Genomic DNA, 24,429 nt, shown 5'->3' with positions numbered 1-24,429 from the left:
TTTTCTGTCTCTCTGTTTCCTCTATGTGGCCGAAAAGCGGCATACATAGGTCGCTGGCGGCCTACCTTTGTTGTAAAGGTATTAAAATAACAATAAAGAAAAAAATTCCGTGCATGCGTCGAAAACTTGATAGATGAACCACACTGACCACCGGCAGCGCCCTCCCTGGTGGAATAGCGGGACTCAGTCGCCCTCTGCGAGGCTGTTTGCCGCGGCCGTCGGCGCACTCTGTCGTCTTCGATTTGAGCAAATCGTGGAGATGATAGGATTTCATGCACTGTCCAGCCGGTAGCCGCTGTCACGGTTCAACAGTCGTATTTCTACGGATTCTTTAATAATGGAGTCCCCGAAAGATGTTGCTGTGGACAAAATTATTGTTTTCTCATACTCCATTGAATTTCCAGTAGAAATGCAATGTTCAGTAATAGCGGACTTGCTTGGCTTCAAAAGGCGAGTGTAACGTTGATGTTCAGTGCAGCGTTCTTTCACGGTGCGTGTGGTTTGATCTATATAAGCCATACCACACTGGCACGGTATCTTGTAAACTCCGGGCTTTCCTAGTAACAGATCGTCCTTTACCGACCCCAGAAGGTCCTCAATCTTCGATGGTAGGCGGTAAACCACTTTCACCTGAAATTTTCGGAGGATTCTTGCTATTTTAAGCGAAGTGTTGCCAACGAAAGGAAAAAAGCTAATGATTGTTCCGGCATGTTCTCCTCGTTATCCACTTCCTGCTTCTTAGTTTTAACTGTCAGTGCCCCGTTAATCTGCCGGCTAGAATACCCATTTTCACTGAATACTGTCTTTAGATGGGCGAGTTCTTGAGGTAAGCTGTCTAGATCTGAGACAGTATGAGCTCTATGAACAAGTGTTTTAAGCACACTCATCGTTTGCGACGGACGATGGCAACTAGATGCTTGCAAGTACAAATCAGTATGACTGAATGCCCTAGAGAACCATCATTCTTCCTTCGAACCAGGACATCCAAGAAAGACAAACGCTGCTTAGCTTAGGCACGCTCTCTCATCAACTTATTTTATGTTTAATCATGAATATTTTGAAAAGGCTGACGGTGTCACCATGGGTAGCCCCTGTCTCCCTTGGTGGCCAACCTTTTTATGGAGGATTTTGAGAAAAGACCATTTCAATCAGCTGCTTTGAAACCAACAGGTTTTTGGAGGTATGTGGATGATACTTTCGTAGTGCGGCCTCATGGAGAAGACAAATTAATGGAGTTTCTACATCAAAAATGGTTCAAAGGGCTCTAAGCACTATGGGACTTAACATCTGAGGTCATCAGTCCCCTAGACGTAGAACTACTTAACTAACCTAAGGACATCACACACATCCACGCCCGAGGCAGGATTCGAACCTGCGACTGTAGCAGCAGCTTGGTTCCGGACTGAAGCGCCCAGAACCGCTCGGCCACAGCGGCCGGCTTTCTACATCACCTCGACTCCATTCATAGCAACATCCGGTTGCTATGAGAAAGTCAGTTCTCCGGGAATATTTTAAAATGTATTCCACCATTTTCCCTCCCCTTGTCGTCGATGAAAATTCCTTCGACTGCCAAGATTCGGACCGGCTATCTTCCAGACCAGCACCACTATACAGGAAACTCCTCTACGGGGAATCAGTACAAACAGATCTGTCAATCAAGCCAGAGAGCGGCTTTGGAGTTGAGTTACCTTGAAGGGCTCGTGGGCGGCTGCTGCAGCCAGCTGGGCTCGCGTGAGGCGCTGCTGTCGCCACGACATCCAGCTGCGGGACACCTCCGCACGAACCTCGCCGTTCAGCAGACAGTACAGTACCGCCACCAGCAGGCCCTGCAATACACACAGGCGTATCTGTCGCAGTTACACTGACTTAGGCACTCCTACTGACAGCGTAGCTATTTCTGGAACAACTCTGTTGTTGTTGTTTTCGGGGAAGGACACCAGACAGCGAGGTCATCGGTCTCATTGAATTAGGGGAAGGAAGTCGGCTGTGGTCTTTCAGAGGAACCATTCCGACATTTGCCTGGAGTGATTTAGGGAAATCACGGAAAACCTAAATCAGGATGGCCGGTCGCGGGATTGAAACGTCGTCCTCCCGAATGCGAGTCCATTTTCTAACCACTGCGCCACCTCGCTCGGTGGAACAACTCTGTGTTAATATCGACTTAGTGAGGAAGTAATAGAGCAGACACACAAGAAGGTAGTGGAACATACACGTCTGTATAGTTACCGTTATGTTACGCTCTGCTGCAGACAGCAAAAACCACTGTGGGACAACTCTCACCGGACGCCGTATCTTCCAGAATGTAGTACGGAAGGATTAAGTTCTATGAGTCATGACTTGGAATGCCAGAAGTTTGAACGTGGTACGGACGTTAGAAAATTCGAAAAGGGAAATGGTAAGGCTCAATCTAAATGTAGTGGGTGTCAGTGAAGTGAAATGGAAAGAAGACAAGGATTCCTGCTCAGATGAGAACAGGATAATATCAACAGCAGCAGAAAATGATACACTACTGGCCATTAAAACTGCTACACCACGAAGATGACGTGCTACGGACACGAAATTTAACCGACAGCAAGAAAATGCTGTGATATTCAAATGATTAGCTTTTCAGAGCATTCACACAAGGATTGCGCCGGTGGCGATGTGAGGAAAGTTTCCAACCGATTTTTCATACACAAACAGCAGTTGACCGGCGTTGCCTGGTGAAACGTTGTTGTGATGTCTCGTGTAAGGAGGAGAAATGCGTACCATCAAGTTTCCGACTTTGATAAAGGTCGGATTGTAGCCTATCGCGATTGCGGTTTATCGTATCGCGACATTGCTGCTCGCGTTGGTAGAGATCCAATGACTGTTAGCAGAATATGGAATCGGTGGGTTCAGGAGGGTAATACGGAACGCCGTGCTGGATCCCAACGGCCTCGTATCACTAGCAGTCGAGATGACAGGCATCTTATCCGCATGGCTGTAAGGTTCGTGCAGCCACGTCTCGATCTCTGAGTCAACAGACGGGGACGTTTTCAAGACAACAACCATCTGCACGAGCAGTTTGACAACGTTGTTTGCAGCAGCATTGACTATCAGCTCGGAGACCATGGCTGCGGTTACCCTTGACGCTGCATCACAGACAGGTGTACTCAACGAAGAACCAGGTTGCAGGAATGGCAAAACGTCATTTTTTCGGATGAATCCAGGTTCTGTTTACAGCATCATGGTGGTCGCGTCCGTCTTTGGCGTCATCGAGGTGAACGCACATTGGAAGCGTGTATTCGTCATCGCCATACTGGCGTATCACCCAGCGTGATGGTATGAGGTGCCATTGGTTACACGTCTCGGTCACCTCTTGTTCGCATTGACGGCACTTTGAACAGTGGGCGTTACATTTCAGATGTGTTACGACCCGCGGCTCTACCCTTCATTCGATCCCTGCGAAAACCTACATTTCAGCAGGATAATGCACGACCGCATGTTGCAGGTCCTGTACGGCCCTTTCTGAATACAGAAAATGTTCGGCTTCTGCCCTGGCCAGCACATTCTACAGATCTCTCACCAATTGAAAACGTGTGGTCAATGGTGGCCGAGCAACTGGCTCGTCACAATACGCCAGTCACTACTCTTGATGAACTGTGGTATCGTGTTGAAGCTGCATGCGGAGCTATACCTGTACAAGCCATCCAAGTTCTGTTGACTCAATACCCAGGCGTATCAAGGCCTTTACTATGGCCAGAGGTGGTTGTTCTGGGTACTGATTTGTCAGGATCTATGCACCCAAATTGCGTGAAAATGTAATCACATGTCAGTTCTAGTAAAATATATCTGTCCAATGAATACCCGTTGATGACCTGCATTTCTTCTTGGTGTAGCAATTTTAATGGCTAGTAGTGTATAATGGGATTAGGATTCTATATAAATAGGAAGATATGACAGGGAGCGAGTTGTTCTCATCAGAATGGACTGCAAACCAACACCGACAACAATATTTGAGGTATACACGCCGACGTAGCAAGCTGAAGATGAAAAGATAGAGAAAACATTTGAGGATATTGAACAGGTAATTCAGTGCGTAAAGGGATATGAAAACCTTACGGTCATGGGGGACTGGAAAGCAGTTGTAGGGGAAGGAGTAGAGGACAGGGTTACGGGAGAATATGGACTTGGTGCTAGGAGTGAGAGAAGATCCACTGAGTTCTGAAAAATGTTTCAGCTAGTAATAGCGAATACTCTGTTCAAGAATGACAAGAGGGGAAGGTATACCTGGACAACGCCGGGAGACACGGAAGGTTTCAGTTAGATTACATCACGGTCATGCAGAGATTCCGAAATCAGATACTGGATTTTAAGGCGTACCATGGTGCAGATATAGACTCACATCAGTATTTAGTTGTGATGAACAGTGGGCTGAAGAGACATGTTTGGAAGAATCAGTGCCGAAAGAAGTGGAACATGGAAGTACTAAACATTAAAGAGATACGACTGAAGTTCTCAGAGGGTATCGATAATGCGACAAGGAATTGCTGAGTAGGCAGTTTAGGTGCCAATGGAAGAACATCACTAAAAAGGGCAATCACAGAAGTTGGAGCTGGCCGAGGTGGCCGAGCGGTTCTAGGCGCTACAGTCTGGAAATAAATCAAAGAAGCAATGACGAAAATAAAAGAAAGGCTCAAGAATGGAATTAAAATTCAAACTGAAAGTATATCAGTAAGATTCGCTGATGAGATTGCTACCCTCAGTGAAAGTAAAGAAAAATTTCAGCATCTACTGAGTGGAGCGAACCGTCTAATGAGCAAAGATTATGGATTGAGAACAAATTGAATAAGGACGAAAGAATGAGAAGCAGCAGAAATAAGAACAGCAATAAACTTAACATCATAATTGGTGATCACAAAGTAGATGATGTTAAAGAATTTTGCTACGTAGTCTGCAATATTACCAGTGACGGACAGAGCAAGTAGGATATAAGGAGCAGAGACGCACTGACAAAAGTGGCATTCCTGGCCAAGAGAAATCTACTAGTCCTAACAACTTAATTTGAGGAAGAAATTTCTGAGACTGTATGTTTGGAGCACAGAATTGTAGTGCTGTGGGACATGAACTGTGCAAAAACGTGAAAAAAAAGAGAATCGAAGAACTTGAGATGTGGGGCAACAGATGAATGCTGAAAATTTTGTTGACTTAGAAGGCAAGGTACGAGGAGATTTTCTGCAGAAACAGTGAGAAAAGGAATACCTGAAAAACACTGACGACAAGAAGAAATAGAACGATAGGACATCTGTTAGAACATCAGGGAATAACTTTCATTCTACCGGATGGGGCTGAAAAGGGTTAACACTGTAGAGAATGACAGAGATTAGATACCTCCAGCAGATAGTTGAAGACGTAGGTTGTAAGTGCTATTCTGAGATGAAGAGGTTGGCACAGGAGAAGACAGACCGCATCAAACCAGTCAGAAGACACGACTCAAAGAAAAAAGAAGTCAGTTTTTTTCCTAGTGCGAGTTGGATACACCTCTCAAACTGATAGGTGCGAAATCATCGGTTCTTGAAAACAAAGAACGGCTGTGGTATAAAAGCAGAAATGGGATACTTGGAGTGTCTCGTTTCGGTCATTATTTGTTCCTTTCTATCGTTGATTTCGAATACCTACATCATTTAAATACATAATTCATTGCATATATGCTAATTAACATATCTAATTGTTACTTTGAGGAAAAAGGCATATGGTCTTCTTTATGATTATGTAGTGCTTACAAAAATGCAGTTTTGACTGCAAACAAGAATTCTTAACTGCCGATCTTTTATAAAAGATTGTTGATCTAGATTGTGCGATTAAAAAATTACAAATGATATTTTTCCATATTCTCGTGTTTTACTCTTCACGTAAATGCCCCTAAAACTTGCAACTTTGTTTTAAAATTTTAATCCCCATCGAATCAAACCCAAGCTGACCACTTAGTACGCAAGCGAGCTACCACAGCGTCATACTGCTGTCGAGAAAATGTTTACTTTATTCTAGAATACTAAATACGCTCAGAATAAGTAGGACACGATTTTCTTGGCAATTTTTGAGAGTTTCAGTTTACCAATAAACATAAAAAATTACAAAAATCCGATTGTCGTAAGGTCTCGTTGTCACAGAAAAACAGATAATGTGGTCACATTCAAAGGTGCAATTTAATTCTACATCTGATAAGTTTGATTCATAAATTAATAAACTCTCTGGGTTCATCTTACGTACAGGGTTCGGTATACGATACCTTCTGTCTATTTCACTGCGCCGCCATGTTCATAACGTACGCTTATGAAACACTGGTCAGCTCAAGAAAACCAGCCGTCAGTCGCAATCAGATTTAATTATGGCCAACGCCTTTATTAACTTTGATTGAGGTTGATGCACCGAAATTTTGCGATGAACAGCGTTAAATGCCGAGTTTACCGCGGTTGACTTATATTCAAGGTTAGTGAACTTAGCCGTAAGCTCAACCCACCTCAGTCAAGACGTAATACAGCAAGGACACCAGCAGGTCGTGGAAGATACACGCTGTGCAGCACAGTTACCCTCATATGCACTGCGGCACTCAGAAAGATCTATTGTGCTGCAGCTCTGTGCGAACGTCGCCTCGTTTACTAGTTATCCTTATGTGACGCATTCCCACTGTCAGGACAGACAGCCATGGCACAAGTCTGTGCGGACGTTGTTCTTTCAGCGAACAGTAGAGTTGTGATCCCAGCACGTCGCGTAATATGTGCCTTCACGCCTCTCGCAGTTATTCCGCTTGATGCACTGCATCAGTCAAGAAAGATACCAGCTGGTCAACTCTCTGCGAACGTCGAATCGTTCAGGAAGGGCACAGCTGTTACACTTGCTTGCTTCAGTTGTAAACTGTCCCATAGCTATAGTAATAATCGAAAGATGCTCTGCGTACAAGTTTTGAATCTTAGTCAGCCTTCTTTTTTCCTATCGCTCCATGTCAGCTTGTTTTTTTTCTCTCGCTTCGTTATGAAACATATAAAAATAAAACTATTAGTGGGGGAAGACCGTTTTGTCTTTGGAGGTAAATGAGTATACAGATAGCTGTACGTTTTATGATTGACATTGATATATATTAAAGTTGCATTACACCAATAAATTACATATTTATAAGTGTCATTATTTCATTGACACGATTCATTTAGAATAAATAGATAGTTATTCTCTGTTTCATAGCTGATTTGGCAAGTTTTAGTGCGGTGTAACTGTCATGTATCTATCTGATGATAAAGCCAATTAAGATGTTGAATTCGGATTCCTTGTTTAATTCATTTAATTGTGTTTATGAACTTGCATATTCGTGAGAGTTTCCCAAAGAGTATTGTAATATGAACTTTCAACGTGACCATTTATGCTTCACCTTAATCATTCGTCAGTTAGTATAGACAAGTTTTTACACTAAAATAGATAATGCTACTACTTCTTTAAAGTCGACTAAAATATAATTTTGAAAAGACTAAAATATAATAAGCTTAACTTACAGTGCTTATAGAATAATATAGAAAAGAAGGTAAAACAATTAAAACGAATTCATAATACCACTAAATGAGTTTTTATTTATTTGGGGTAGCTGAAAGAACGACTGGCTGGATAGGAGGGAAAAAACGACACAGTAACGTTAAATGATCTTTTTTCCGTAAAATAAACAGAAAATGTGATTCCATTGAGTCTGAATCTGAATATCATTTATCGATGCATGCTACAGGTTTTTTGTCTTATTACTGTGAGAAATGGACTTCGTAATGGTAAAACCGTTCTGAAACTGAGAGTCAGTGGCACTGGAAAGATGCGTGTTACAAATTACTGGCAGAAAGCGTGTAGTAATGAAGTGGTTCAGTGTACAGACTGCCATGGAAGACTTAATTAATATGGGGGCTCTTAGTTTGCGAATGGGTGTTGATGAGTCGATTAAGTACTTGGAAGCGATACAGTAGGAAAAGGAGTCGACGATCAATGGAAGTTAATTAGGTGACATAGTAATTACACACAGATGTGACCTGGAGGCATGTAGCTGAAGGCTGCAACGCATGGAGAAGTCCGGAAGAGGGTTTCATCTAGTAGTGATATTAAATGGGTAATGTTCACTTACGTGTATGTAATAGAGCACAGCCCGTCACATCAGAGGAAGAGAGGAATTTCATTTTCTCCGCAGTGGGTAGCGTAGGAAAAAGCTAGACTGTTACATGAACGGAGAACTTAACAATGAAGTCTGTCTACTATCTTTTCAATAGCGTATTTGCTTCACCATGGTACATTTCGAAGTTTATCATCAACAGGGGTACAACTGGTTGTCGAAGGACCTTCATTGTGATGTTAACAAGTCAGGAACGTCTAACTGTGGGAGGTCGTAGTTAATCGTCGATAGAAATTTGCGAAGTTGAGTTTAATGTACACAGAAATATCAAACAGTAGGTGCATATTTTTGCTAAAATCTATAGTATACCTCGCAGTGAAATAATTTCCACATGTTCTTTGTACTATTATCTGAACATGCACAGTTTTCAGCAATGACATTCCTAATTTCACAGAAGGCAGATTCCATGGATATTTTAGTGGTAAAAAGAAACTAAATGGCTGGCATGTTAAACAAAAAAGACCTACTCTTTAAACTAATTATTGACCTAAATATTGTATGGACATGCTTCTCACTTGGAGAAACTAAACCTGAAATTTGTATTACGAGCCTAAAAATATAAAATAAAGAAATAACAATCATGTGATTTGATACAGAATTAAATAAGGCCACATTTTGTAGGTATACGAAGTACAAATGACTTTAATGTCAATAAATGGTTATTACATATGGTATAAACGGCGTTACGTCTAATATTTCTGCTCAGTGTGTTAATATTTCCTCCGTTCAAAATAACATCTTTGTTAAATAAATCATACATGTTTCACACTTTCTAATACGAGTTTCCACGTTTAACTTCGACCAGTGACAAGAATTAACGATATAAATAACTTTACGTAGAATATTTTGGTAGAAGGTTCCTTACCGATTAAGTTGTTTAGTGTAAGATATATGTTATGTATTACCTTTGTACTACTGGAATATCAATGCAATTTTCTAAGTTCTTTAATGGTCGTAGTAATTCATAATCTTTGATAAAATGTGTGTTCATATAACAGCGTAAACTATACATAGAAGTGACATTGCTGCAATGGTAATTGCATCATAAATCAGAAGTATGCTATATGTTTTAAGAAAAACCTGCATAAATTCTAACAGATAGTCTCATATTTTCTAATTATTTACTAAATGTAATCATATGAATGTGTGGTTTTTGTTCTTTCGTAGAAATCCAAGAGAACAGACAACATATGCAATCCGTAGCTGTGATACATTATTTGTAAATTGAAGGTGGAGGGCAGAATGGAATGAAAGAGAAGGGATAACTGATGTCAGCTGCATCGGGACATTAAGTGGAATCAGCGTCGACGACCGAAAATGTGTACCAGATCAGGATTCGGACCTGGGATCTGTTGCTTATCAGGCAGGTGTGTTAACCTTTGCGCCATCTGGGACACAGTATTACTGCACCCGCGGTGTCTCGGCAAGCCTCAGGGCCGACCCACATCCCTACTGAGGGTCATCTGCCCGCAGTCCCCGTCCATTCCCTCCGTGTTCGCTCATCTGAGATTCCCGCAGAAGGTCGGATGTACTTCTATGTCAATCAATTGTACGAATTCATAATGTCTGTTGTTTCAGAGATGTCTAGTAACCAGAAGACTCAGGTTCGAATTCTAGTGTGGTACACATTTTCGCCCGTCGCCGAGTAATATCCCGATGCAGCTGACTTCAGTAATCCTTTCCCTTTCCTTTCTCCCTCATTCACCTGCAGTTCACTTATAATGTATCACAGCTGCGGATTCCGCGTGTTGCCTGTTCTTTCGCATTCAGATATCATGCATTCATATAATTGATTGGCCTAGATGGGCGATGTATCCACCTTCTTCACTGCGGATGCAGTGGTACGACCGACCTCTCTAGGAACCTCAGAGGAGCGAGCATGGAGGAAATGGACAGAACTGCAGAGACATGGCGTTAGGTAAGAAGGAAGGGATGGTTCTAAGAAATGCCTTCCATTTGAGCGAAGAACTGTCGGAGAAGTCACATTATTTAGATGAAGTGATGTATGGAGTCCACGGCAACCGCGTAGTGGTAACATGGTCGCACGCTATCAGTCAGCGCCCTCTGGACATTACCTGGAAGGAGGCGAAGAGCTGGTCGGCGAAGAGCCACGTTATTTCCACGCGTCGGTCTTCGCTGTACGAAAGCCCCAGCAGCAAGGCGTAGTGCGCCCCGAACAGGGGCACCAGCACCAGCGTCGAGCGCGCCAGACGCCTGAGAAACAGCGAAAACAGCTTTCAGCACACGGCACGTGCGATTCTACTTCGTCTGACTGGGTCTCAATATCGCAGTGAATGTAGCTGTAATGTTCATGTGTGTCTAGGGGGCCACAGTAGAAGTGTTCAAACCTCGTAGTCACGAGGAAAGAAGTAAATTCATTAAATCTCGGAACGATGATGCACCTTTACAAGACAATGTCGTAGGGATTGTTTCTGAACCAAACAGTTTGTCGAAGATCACCAGGAAGGGAATAAATTCATTAAATCTCGAAACGGTGATGCACCTTTGCAAGAGAACGTTACAGAAATTATTTCAGAACCAAACAGTTCCTACATCTACATCTACACCGACATTTATACTCCGTAAGCCACCCAACGGTGTGTGGCGGAGGGCACTTTACGTACCACTGTCATTACCTCCCTTTCCTGTTCCACTCGCGTATGCTTCGCGGGAAGAACGACTGCCGGAAAGCCTCCATGCGGGCTCGAATCTCTCTAATTTTACATTCGTGATCTCTTGGGAGGTATAAGTAGGGGGAAGCAATATATTCGATACCTCATCTAGAAGTGCACCCTCTCGAAACCTGGACAGCAGTCTACACCGCGATGCAGAGCGCCTCTCTTGCAGAGTCTGCCACTTGAGATTGCTAAACATCCCCGTAACGCTATCACGCTTACCAAATAATCCTGTGACGAAACGCGCCGCTCTTCTTTGGATCTTCTCTATCTCCTCTGTCAACCCGACCTGGTACGGATCCCACACTGATGAGCAATACTCAAGTATAGGTCGGACGAGCGTTTTGTAAGCCACCTCCTTTGTTGATGGACTACATTTTCTAAGGACTCTCCTAATGAACCTCAACGTGGCACCCGCCTTGCCAACAATTAATTTTATATGATCATTCCACTTCAAATCGCTCTGTACTCATACTCCCAGATATTTTAACTGCTACCAGTGTTTGTTCCGCTATCATATAATCATACAATAAAGGATCCTTCTTTCTATGTATTTGCAATACATTACATTTGTCTATGTTAAGGGTCAGTTGCGACTCCCTGCACCAACTGCCTAAACGCTGCAGATATTCCTGCATTTCACTGCAATTTTCTAATGCTGCAACTTCTCTGTATACTACAGCATCATCCGCGAAAAGCCGCATGGAACTTCCGACACTATCTACTAGGTTATTTATATATATCGTGAAAAGCAATGGTCCCATAACACTCCCCTGCGACACGCCAGATGTACTTTATCGTCTGTACACGTCTCTCCATTGAGAACAACGTGCTGTGTTCTGTTTGCTAAAAACTCTTCAATCTAGCCACACAGCTGGTCTGATATTCCGTAGGCTCTTACTTTGTTTATCAGGCGACAGTGCGGAACTGTATCGAACGCTTTCCGGAAGTCAAGGAAAATGGCATCTACCTGGGAGCCTGTATCTAATATTTTCTGTGTCTCATAAACAAATAAACCTAGTTGGGTCTCACACGATCGCTGTTTCCAAATCCATGTTGATTCCTACAGAGTAGATTCTGGGTTTCCAGAAATGACATGATACGAGAGCAGAAAACATGTTCTAAAGTTCTACAACAGATCGATGTCAGACATATAGGCCTATAGTTTTGTGCATCTGCTCGACGACCCTTCTTGAAGTTCATGTAATCAATCGTATTGCTGAAAGACAATAGCAATTTGCCAATCCAACATGTAATCTGTATTCTCTTCGAAGAAGAACGAACAGAGAATGAAGGAGCTTGTGAATCTACACCACACAGACATATACGGTGAGTGCAAAGACTCGGCTTGCAAAACACTATGTTTAACCATATACAAGATTCGGCACTTCTATGTATACACCGCACAGTGTTGCGTAAAGTGCACCTCGTCACTACACAGAATATTATTGGGCCACATGTCATCAACTATGATGCGTGCCAGAAACCGAAGAGCAAATTGAGAACGTTGCTGCGAATCATGAGATTTCAGCTGCTGCACCGTCTGGATCTTGTACGGGTACCAGTGTAAAATAAATTGGAAGTTTTCCGTACTGTTGTCCATGGGACGGGCAAGTGTCGTGACACTGCACGACCCCTAGCACTGCCCGGGCTACGTGCTGCAGGCTCGGTTACAGCAGCAGCAATCTCATCAGTAGCTTCACCCGGGATAGGACGCCATCCCCTTCCAAATACCACACCACGCACAACCGTGTGTCCGAATTTCTTTATTAACCTCTTTAAACCATTTGATGACTTCCGACCTAGCCTCAGACCTTTCAGTTTGCGATACTTTCCCTATGCAGCAATGTAATTACTGCAGCTCACATAGAACATTTTCTCTAACAGCCCACGATCTCGTTTCTCAGTAGCCATACTGTTCACTCACATAATATGACAGAGTGAATGTCAGACAGTTATAGAAACAGTGTGCAGCTCCAGGTTTTTACCTGATGCCCAAACTAGAAAAAATTTGTTTTCCAGTATAAATCTGTTTCACATTAACGCATTAGCACATCTAACAAGTCTCCCTGTCATACGATAATTACAGCCTACACCGGACGTCTCTGGGTGGATGCATTTTAATTAAAATCACCCGGCATTTAACGTCGGAAGTTTCATGACGCTGTTCGCGAATGATGCTTTTGTATTTAGACAATTCACAAAGCTAGAAAATAGTGGCAAAATGAGACCTGCAGAGAGTCGAGGCGTAGTACAGGTTTATCTTTTGAACCTCAGTACAAACAAACGTAACGCACTACGCATTAATGGGAGGACAGATTTATAAAGTGTGATTATACGGTATATGAACACGCACTGGACTAAACAAATCCATTGTATGTCTGGCAGTATGCGTATGGGTCAGTTTATAGTGGAAAGTCCATTTAAAACAACAGGAAAGGCAGGTGTCACACTGAAATTCTTTAGAAGGATCTTGAGATTAGATTAGTACTTGTTCCATAGATCATGAATACGACACTTCGTAATGATGTGGAACGTATCAGGTTAATAAAAGGTGTCTATCCAAGGTATTACATTACACAAAATATTACATGACACTTAATATTTTTAATTTTTTTGTGGGGGTTGGGGAAATTACCCACTTACTATATCCAAAAATTCATCTGATGACTAGAAAGAGTTGCCATTAAGAAATTCTTTTAATTTCCTTTTAAATGCTATATGGCTATCTGTCAGACTTGTCATGCTATTAGGTAAGTGACCAAAGACTTTTGTGGCAGCATAATTTACCCCCTTCTGAGCCCAAGTTAGATTTAACCTTGAGTAGTGATGATCATCCTTTCTCCTAATGTTGTAGCCATGTACACTGCTATTACTTTCGAATTCGTTCGGATTCTTAGTAACAAATTTCCTAAGTGAATATATATATATATATATATATATATATATATATATATATATATATATATATATATATATAGGCTACAGTGAAGATCTCTAGCTCTTTAAGTGTCTGCAGGATTATCTTGGATGAGCTCCAGCAATTATTCTGATTACGCACTTTTGTGCAGTGAGCACTGTTTTACTCAGTGATAAGTTACCCCAGAATATGATGTCATACGAAAGCAGAGAATGAAAATACGCGTGGTAAGCTAATTTACTGAGATGTATATCGCCAAAATTTGCAATGACCCTAATAGCATAAGTAACTGAACTCAAACGCTTCAGCAGATCCTCAGTGTGTTTTTTCCAGTCCAACCCCTCATCATTGCATACTCCCAGAAATTTTGAATATTCTACCTTAGCTACCGATGTCTGATCGAAGTCTATTTATTAATGGTGTCATTCCATTTACCGTGTGGAACTGTATATACTGTGTTTTGTCAAAGTTTAATGAGAGCCCATTTGCAGAGAACCACTTAATGATTTTCTGAAAAACATCGGTTACAATTTCACCAGTTAATTCTTGTCTGTTGGGTGTGGTAGCTATACTTGTATCATGGCAAAAAGTACCAGCTTTGCATCTTCGTGAAAATACACTCCTGGAAATTGAAATAAGAACACCGTGAATTCATTGTCCCAGGAAGGGGAAACTTTATTGACACATTCCTGGGGTCAGATACATCACATGATCACACTGACAGAACCACAGGCACATAGACACAGGCAACAGAGCATGCACAATGTCGGCACTAGTACAGTGTATATCCACCTTTCGCAGCAATGCAGGCTGCTATTCTCCCATGGAGACGATCGTAGAGATGCTGGCTGTAGTCCTGTGGAACGGCTTGCCATGCCATTTCCACCTGGCGCCTCAGTTGGACCAGCGTTCGTGCTGGACGTGCAGACCGCGTGAGACGACGCTTCATCCAGTCCCAAACATGCTCAATGGGGGACAGATCCGGAGATCTTGCTGGCCAGGGTAGTTGACTTACACCTTCTAGAGCACGTTGGGTGGCACGGGATACATGCGGACGTGCATTGTCCTGTTGGAACAGCAAGTTCCCTTGCCGGTCTAGGAATGGTAGAACGGTGGGTTCGATGACGGTTTGGATGTACCGTGCACTATTCAGTGTCCCCTCGACGATCACCAGTGGTGTACGGCCAGTGTAGGAGATCGCTCCCCACACCATGATGCCGGGTGTTGGCCCTGTGTGCCTCGGTCGTATGCAGTCCTGATTGTGGGGCTCACCTGCACGGCGCCAAACACGCATACGACCATCATTGGCACCAAGGCAGAAGCGACTCTCATCGCTGAAGACGACACGTCTCCATTCGTCCCTCCATTCACGCCTGTCGCGACACCACTGGAGGCGGGCTGCACGATGTTGGGGCGTAAGCGGAAGACGGCCTAACGGTGTGCGGGACCGTAGCCCAGCTTCATGGAGACGGTTGCGAATGGTCCTCGCCGATACCCCAGGAGCAACAGTGTCCCTAATTTGCTGGGAAGTGGCGGTGCGGTCCCCCACGGCACTGCGTAGGATCCTACGGTCTTGGCGTGCATCGGTGCGTCGCTGCGGTCCGGTCCCAGGTCGACGGGCACGTGCACCTTCCGCCGACCACTGGCGACAACATCGATGTACTGTGGAGACCTCACGCCCCACGTGTTGAGCAATTCGGCGGTACGTCCACCCGGCCTCCCGCATGCCCACTATACGCCCTCGCTCAAAGTCCGTCAACTGCACATACGGTTCACGTCCACGCTGTCGCGGCATGCTACCAGTGTTAAAGACTGCGATGGAGCTCCGTATGCCACGGCAAACTGGCTCACACTGACGGCGGCGGTGCACAAATGCTGCGCAGCTAGCGCCATTCGATGGCCAACACCGCGGTTCCTGGTGTGTCCGCTGTGCCGTGCGTGTGATCATTGCTTGTACAGCCCTCTCGCAGTGTCCGGAGCAAGTATGGTGGGTCTGACACACCGGTGTCAATGTGTTCTTTTTTCCATTTCCAGGAGTGTATTAAGAACAGCAGAGGACCCAAGACCGAACCTTGCGGCACCCCATTCTTGATTGTTCCCCAGTTTGAGAAATCACCAGTTTTTTGCATATTATGTGAACTGCTTATTTCAACTTTCTGCACTCTTCCAGTTAGGTATGATTTAAACCATTTGAGAGCAGCCTAATTCATACCTCAGTACTTGAGCTTATCTAGAAGTATTCCATGATTTACACAATCAAAAGCCTTTTAGAGATCACAAATAATTCTAACGAGTGACTTCCAGTTACTCAGAGCATTTAATATTTCATTAATATATACAGCATTTCCCGTTGAAGAACCCTTCTGGAAACCAAACTGACATTTTGTTAAAACTTTATTTTTACAAAGGTGTGAAGCTACTCTACAATAAATTACTTTTTCAAGAATTTTGGATATGGCAGTCAGAAGAGAGATTGGGCGGTAGTTGTTGACATCAGATGTATCCCCTTCATTAAGCAGTGGTTTACCAATGGCATACTTCAGTCTATCTGGGAAAATACCCTGCTTTAGAGAGCTATTACATATGTGGCTAAGAATCCCACTTATCTCTTGGGAACAAGCTTTTATTATCCTGATGGAAATGCCATCAATTCCATGTGAGCTTTTATTCTTGAGATAGTTTGTTATCTTCCTAATTTCAGAAAGAGAGGTGAGTGGAATTTCAATTGTATCAAATGGTGTGGGAAGGCCTCTTCCATTAACTGCCTTGCTTCTCCTAGTGAACATTTAGATCCTATGGAAGTGTGGCCCATGTATTTACATACTTTACATAATTATCATTCGGCCGACACTTCAGTATTACTCGTCTGAGGCAATTACCAGATAGGATTGATAGAGGTAATGCAGAAGGTCGAAAGAGGAAAAGGGCGTTTCGTCACAAGTTGATTTAACGAGCATATAGGAGTCACAGAGACAGTGGCGAAATACACGAGAGAAGCGTTGTGAGTCACGGTGCGGTTCACTAATACATTTTCGAGGGTGTACGCTCCTAGAAGATTCAACCGATATTGTAGTGTCGTAAGCGCAGCAAGCACAACCAGATATCAGCACAGGAGTCGATAGTTCGACAACCCACACCAGAGACAGCGTGTAGCTCAGCTATTGCCGCATCAAGAAGTTTCAGTTGTGGCGCCGCCAGAGAATATCCGCCGGCACCACTACAGATGGGGCAGTTCCAGGTCAGCTCGACTACCGAGAAGACAGCCTTCTACTTGAGTACTTCGCAACCCATTGTCGGCTTCTAGTGAGTCCACACCAGCCCGTCTTCAGTCAACATCCTAGTGGGACAAGTACTGTTTACTATCCTGTCCTACCTTCTGGAATGAAAGTTGAACTTCTGGATCTGCTGCCAGAGCCGATTTGTATGAAGTTGAGTATTCGTCAATGAATGTGTGCGTTCTTGTTACTTATCATTATCAGTGTTTCAGTGTTCTACTCCTTCTAATCTCATAGTATTTTCCTCAGTACCCTATGAACATTCGAAGGCAGGGACGAGTAAATTCTTTTTTGTGGTTGTATCAAATGTACGATACAACAGATGTATTCAAAATATCCATGTGTGTACTGCCGGTCGCTGGTTCCCAAGCCTTGCTAAGATTATAGCCACAGTCGCGGTTTATAAGATCGTCATTGGTGCGAATTTCGATGGCCTCTCTAACAACATTGTCCCAGTATGTCGACGTCTGTACCAGAATCCTCGTGCGTTCATACTCCATAGCGTGATTTTCCGACAAACAACGTTCAGCGACCGCCGACTTGGTACAGACGTCGACATGCTGGGACAGCTTTGTTAGAGAGGCCATCGCAATTCGCACCAATGACGACCTCATAAACCGTGACTGTGGCTGTAATCTCAGCAAGGCTTGGGAACCAGCGTCTGGGTTAATCAAGAGTAAATCGAGCAAACGTATAGTTGTGACGACCACGGCGGACAGAGCCATCACACCGACGTCATCTCAGACGCCGTCGCAATCTGTTCCACCGCGCGACCGTGGCGCGGGGCGCGGACAACGGAGGGAGCGCGCCGCGGGCGGAGGATATTTAAATCGGCCGCCGCCGCGACCGAACCCAGTTCCCCCTGAGCAGCCATAGCGTACGGATCTCCGTGCCGGCACGTTCACAGGAGCTCAGTCCGTCAGTTCACCTGATGATGGCGACATGTATGATCGCCGAAATATTGTGCCCGTTGGACACTGTAGACCGGCAGTACACCCGTGGATATTTTGATTATCAAATACACCGGGAGAAACTCAAGAATCACAACAGATGTATTGCTTATTCCTGTGTACAAGTATATCCTACGGATAAGCAATTAACGTGAAATGAGACACACGCGAGCTCATATGGACGCTTAGCAATAATCATTCTCCCCGCGCAACATTTGCGACAATGGCCCCTTTAGATGCAGACGTAAAATCAAGCGGAATCGGAACAAGACTGCAGTCTACTCACATGTAACGCGCCCTCCGGCGCTGCAGCGTAGCCGAAGCGCGCACTTTGAGCAGCAGCATGCGCACCAGGTTGAGGAACAGCGCGAAGCTCACCTGCAATCGTTAGCACTGAGTAAGCCCACCCAGAGACTCTCACAGACATCTGCCACAGTAACCACGAAAACACGGTCATTTGTACCCAATGTAAATGGCAACTAATCGTTTGGCATAGTAATATAGCTAATAAATAATTTTCACCCACTTTTAAATTATGAATGGTCAGCCAAGTTACGACAATGAGGCACGGAGCTTTGTAGACAGCGCCTGCAATAAATAAATTGAAATGTGCTACAAGCATAATCAAAGAGAATCATGAACCTTAACAAAGTTCAGTCATTTCTAACAATTTGAGTTCTCATTTTTCCACTGTTTTGGATGATATACACATCTCTCCACATAACAGTTTTGTGTGAATGTTTCGCCTAAGGGACAGCGATTAGTAACAGTTTGCTTTGGGTGGAGAGTAGAGGTGAGTGTCGATCCTTGGGATGCTTCTCAGACTTGTGCATGTAGCCAGCCCTGCAATCGAAGTTTATTTTCTTTGTCATTGTCTTTTGAAATGATAGCTTTCACTTTTGTGTATTGCACTCTTTTTCTGAAGTTACAAGAATTACTTCAGAAAAGTTAAGTTTCTTTCGAAATGTGAAAACTGTTTCAATGTACTTAGGGGCAAGTACACTGTACGAATTTAAAATTATTGCAATAAAGAAAATTTTATCAATACTGTATTTAGTACTCTACGCGTTTCATTATTACTCTACTATACACCAGAAATCAGTAAATGAAATCAAATTTAGAAGACAGATTGTGAAAAAGCAGTTACAAGTCAAAAAGTTTTGAAACAGACATTATCGGCAGTTAACACCTTTTTCCATTTTCAATACGGGGAAAAATTATTAGAACTTCCTGTTAATTTCCAAACATCACGTGTTCCATGCAGAAGATCTTCCGTTTCAAAGTAGAAGGTGGAGCACGAGTGACGAAGAGTGGCTTAACTGTCCACACGTTATGCAACTAGTTTTGAAATTCCTAAACTTTACTCGCCATAAAACTCTGTTAAGTGAAGTATTAACAGTACCCCGTGTTAAAAGTATCTCCATATAGCTTTATTATGCAACAGTTAAATATGTAGAGCTCATAATATTTACAAACGCTGCGCAACACAACAACATGCCTCATAAGAACAAAAGCAGTAGAAAATTCCAGAAACTGCTGATGATAGTCTCTTCTTCACATTCCTTCATGCGTTTCTAAAAACTGTCACTGAACTCAAACATCAACAAAGCTATTTTAAGCTAGTGGTAGTATAGTTGATGATACCTCATAACGACTTCAGAAGAGTACACAGTCCGACCTTTTTTGTGCTTTCCAAGAAACCAGAGCAGCACTTCAACGTCTCGAATACTCTTAAACACTGAGAAAGTCACAGTTTCAGTCTGTACTTGCACTGGTCTCTTGTATACACACATCAAAAAATGTTTTGCATCACCTCGGCTCCGAGAGTTCCGGAACCTGTACAGAAAATTGGAACAGATATCAACATAAACATCATTTCGGCCATTTTTATTGCTCATGAAAACCACACATTGCATGTTGTACCACCACACAGCGAGACCTTCAGAGGTGGTGGTCCAGATTGCTGTACACACCGGTACCTCTAATACCCAGTAGCACGTCCTCTTGCATTGATGCATGCCTGTATTCGTCATGTCAACTATCCACAAGTTCAGCAAGGCACTGTTGGTCTAGATTGTCCCACTCCTCAACAACCATTCGGCGTAGATCCTTCAGAGTTGTTGGTGGGTCACATCGTCCATAAACAGCCCTTTCTAATAAATCCCAGGCATGTATGATAGGGTTCATGTCTGGAGAACATGCTGGCCACTCTAATCGAGCGATCTCATTATCCTGAAGGAAGTCATTCACAAGATGTGCTCGATGGGAGCGCAAATTGTCGTCCATGAAGACGAATGCCTCGCCAATATACTGCTGATGTAGCTGCACTTGCCGGTCGGGGTGGCCGAACGGTTCTAGGCGCTACAGTCTGGAGCCGAGCGACCGCTACGATCGCAGGTTCGAATCCTGCCTCGGGCATGGATGTGTGTGGTGTCCTTAGGTTAGTTAGGTTTAATTAGCTCTAAGTTCTAGGCTCTGACCTCAGAAGTTAAGTCGCACAGTGCTCAGAGCCATTTGAACCATTTTTTATGGTGCAGTCGCCTAGGTCCGCTGCCGGTCTCTACGCAGTGTCGGTGCGTGTTTGGAGCTGTCCGATACCTACGAGCTTCGTGGTTCACCGACCCAGGACGTCAAAGTTGAGTGGTGGTTTCAGCTGCCCAAGCCACGTCCTTACATGTCGTGGTGGCTCGTTTCGGTGCTACGCTGTTCGGGAGGTTTTCCTGTCAGCAACACCGAGTGTTTCTATTGCTGAAATTTAGCCGCCATGCGGTACAATTAAATATATTGGTTGACTATACTCCCGTATTTCAAATTCAAGTGTACCAGCGGAATTTTCTGCCTTGTGGCCGTTAGTGTTCCGGTTACCCGCCCTGGCCACTAATGTAAGTTCAGGCAGCGTCCTTTCCTCACCTGTTGTCGCTGTCCGACATGGTGTGTAATTTTGACAGCTAATACATACATCATTGTGGATTATCACGTTCGTAACCTTTTCTGTTTTAGTTCTCCTGTACTGATTGACAGCAAGCTAGTCGTTGTGTCGGTCGGTCCGTAGCTGTCCCCTGGTTGGGATCGCACGAATTAAGTGGACAGTGTGTAAACTTTTAGATGGCAGACCTCTCCCTAGTCCTGAATCGGTAGAAGTGGGTATACGTCGGGAGGCTTCGGTAGGCACGCAGTTTCGGTTGCTGGCAACATTACGTAGATGGCTGTGTTGTACAAGGTAGCCATTGTCGTCTGCTTCAGTATTTTTTTGCGCTGTACTGTTCTGCGTGTTTTTATTGTGCAGTTGTGCTAAACATTATCAAAATGAGTGAAGAGGCAGTTGCTGGCCCACCTCGGGAGTCGCTAGGCATACTGTTAGAAGGAAACCAGTATTACGTAGCGATTCTCAAATCTGGGTATTTTCCCGCGGTGGCATCTCATTGTTTGTGACGTCATATCTCTTCAGGAATGTAGCTTATTACTTTTTTTTTCGGCTAGGAACCTTCGTGGGCGCACGGAGAAGAAATAACCAAAATTTCATCGCAATCGGATGAATGGTTTGGGAACGCACAGAGGGCAGACACATACATACATTTTTATATATAGTGATTGACAGTTACGTTGTACTATATGACCTGTTTAAGTATATTTAAATTTTATAATTAATAGTTTAACATTGGGGGGAATGAAATAAAATGAAAAAAAATTGCGCGCAGTGGGAATCGAACCCGGGTCTGCAGCATTAAAAAGCTTTCATCTAATCATTTACACTACGCATGCTACAGTGACCTAACTGTTGAAACATCCATTAGTCTGTTTTGGGCGTTCGGAGAACAACTCACCAAGTTTCATTGGAATCGGATGAATGCTTTGTGAGCGCATAGTAGACAAACATACATACATTCATTCATTTTTATATATAAAGATTTTAATGTACATGACGATTTCAGTTTCGTTTACGAACAACATTTAAACCGAGTTTTACTTCCAAGCCTTTCGTCTGCTTTCGTGTAAGCATGACGCGCAATTTGTAGTGCCAGCACTGCAACTGGTAGGCGTGACTTGTCTCCACCCCCCCTCCTCTCCCCGCACTCCCCTCACAACTCTACCGTCTTACAGTTAACACACTGTAGTTGGGCCGCGCGGGATTAGCCGAGCGGTCTCAGGCGCTGCAGTCATGGACTATGCGGCTGGTCCCGGCGGACGTTTGAGTCCTCCCTCGGGCATGGGTGTGTGTGTATGTCCGTAGGATAATTTAGGTTAATCAGTGTGTAAGCTTAGGGACTGATGACCTTAGCAGTTAAGTCCCATAAGATTTCACACACATTTGAACATTTTTGAAGTGTAGTTGGACTCAGCACCTGTCTCGCCTAAGTGAACGAGGGCAGACTGATCCACGGGAGGTTACTGAGTGCCATTCTCTTAATTATCATTTTGGCAGTGTTAATGTTGTTGTAATTTAACTGTATTTTATATTTTTAATTTGGCAAGGGTAGTTGTGGGCCTTCAGCCCTGGAAACGTGTTCTCAGAGTTTCCTTCAAGTACAAACATTATCACCTTCTGCTCTTGAAAGGTTATTGTAATTTCCTCTGAAAGATTTTACGAGTTATTGTGGACCTTCCGCCATTGGTGTTGCAAAAGGAAATATTTAAACTTAATGTATTGTTTTACCGATTGTTGCAATATATATTTCCTTAATTTGCAGAATTTAGCCTTGCGGCTTTCAGCCATCTTATTACGTTTGTTTATCTGTTTCTGTGCACCTTGTGGGCCATCAGCCCTGTTAGCATCTTAAAACATTGTGGCCTTCTGCCTTCAGTAATCATCCTAGTATATTTGAAATTTTCAAGATTTAATCCGGCGGCCTTCCGGCGCTCATGATGCTGATCTCATATATGCATACGATTTATCTTATTCGTAAATTTAACTGTGTCATGTCTTTTCAAAATTGAACTTATTCTAAAGCATCTGCAAATTTAATTCTTTCAAAAGTGTATTTGTGAACTGAGTAATAATAAATTACAATTGTGAAATGAATCCAACCGCAACTCCCTTGGCCCTTTCCACAATCCCAATTACCTGTTAGCCCTGCGTAATTCAGCGGGCGTTTCAACTCATTTTGTAGCTCTACAACCATAAACGAAATGTTAATTATAACAGGCAGATACGCATTCCGAGAGTCTTAGCGATCTAAGAAAGGTATTGAAGAGTAAGAGTCTTTGTGGCTGTATTCTTTCTCGTCGTTTGCTGCTTACGTAGAGTTCCTGCGCCTGTCAGCGGCAGGAGGGGCAGACGTACTGCCAGGAGCAGAGACAGTTGAACAGAGCCGAGCCTGTAGTGTAGTAGGGATCGACGCACTCTGCAGCCCGTCTGCGACAGTCAGGCCGCAGTAGCCAATGAAACAATGGCGGTGCACTGCAACCCGCGCACTGGGCAGCTACGGTTTCCTGGATGCAGCGGCCATTAGAACGTGTCGGGCTGCACGGCAGCCAACTAGCTCTGCGCAGCAAGCTGTGAGCATTGTGTCTCGTGGAGAACGCAAGTCGCTGCCGTCGGTGCCTGTGCACTTGTCGAAGCAGACAGACGTTGACAGCTTGTAGGGCCTAGAGGAATTTCCAGTAGTGAAGGGACGCTTACAGGATGTCTTCAGATTTGTAGCGTTATCTTTCTGGAACGTAAGTTTGTAAACGACAGCATCCTTTTGTCGTGGTGTAGCGTCGCAAGTTGTTCCGAGACAACGTTTGTTTCAGGATAGCTTGCTGTATGTAACTTCGGGGCCTGGCATCTAGCGGCCTACCCGGGAAACATAAGTGCATCTGTCAATGGATGCCACGGGAAAGCTATTCAGTGTCTCTTACTGAACGCGTACATTCACCTCCTATAAGAATCTAAGTAAAGGATAGTAGTCTTGTGTAATCGCTTTCGAAATTTGTATACTGCATCTTGTTATTAATAAAAAGGCGGCGTGAAAATCTCAGCTTTCTAGCGGGCATATTTTCGGAAATAGAAAAATTAACTTTAAAGTTAGAACCATTACACTTAAGCAAATAAATTCACCTGGGAACATTTATGATTTGTTTTTGGTTGTCAATTTAAATACTCACATGAAGTATCAGGGTATAGAATTATTTAACTGAAATTTAATTTAAATAATTTCAAATACCTTACAATTTTCGTAGCATGAAATTTAGAATAATTTCAGAAGGAACTATTAAAATCAATATTTATTTTATTATGTGTTATGTGAGCCTGTGAGTAATTGAAAGTGTGTATGTGGGACATTCGTCAAATTTCAGTATTGTATTATATACCGTCTTAAGTAATGTGCAAGAGTTACACAAGCCTGTCGTGGGAAAATGATCCTAGGGGATTTACCCACTTTGTTGATGACGTATGTGTAGGTGTGATTGCTATTGTAACAGAGCAGCCAGAAAGTCAGCTGGAGTAAAATCTGTATCCAAACAATAT

At 43.5% G+C, this 24,429-nt stretch overlaps 1 protein-coding gene across 1 annotated transcript in view; it reads right to left on the bottom strand.

Moving 5' to 3' along the window:
* Positions 1-1,655: 1,655 nt before the first annotated feature.
* Positions 1,656-24,429, bottom strand: part of LOC126234847 (secretin receptor-like) — a 163,673-nt gene continuing 140,899 nt past the window's right edge. Inside the window, exons 9-11 of the mRNA XM_049943588.1 lie at positions 18,265-18,356; positions 10,234-10,372; positions 1,656-1,826 (exon numbers count right to left, since the gene is read on the bottom strand). Coding sequence (XP_049799545.1) covers positions 1,656-1,826; positions 10,234-10,372; positions 18,265-18,356 — 402 coding nt within the window. The remainder of the gene's footprint in view (positions 1,827-10,233; positions 10,373-18,264; positions 18,357-24,429) is intronic.

The sequence above is a fragment of the Schistocerca nitens genome, chromosome 2, assembly GCF_023898315.1.
Source record: "Schistocerca nitens isolate TAMUIC-IGC-003100 chromosome 2, iqSchNite1.1, whole genome shotgun sequence".
NCBI lineage: Eukaryota > Metazoa > Arthropoda > Insecta > Orthoptera > Acrididae > Schistocerca > Schistocerca nitens.
The sequence above is the reverse complement of the archived record's forward strand: the minus strand, read 5'-3'. Positions and strand labels throughout refer to the sequence as shown.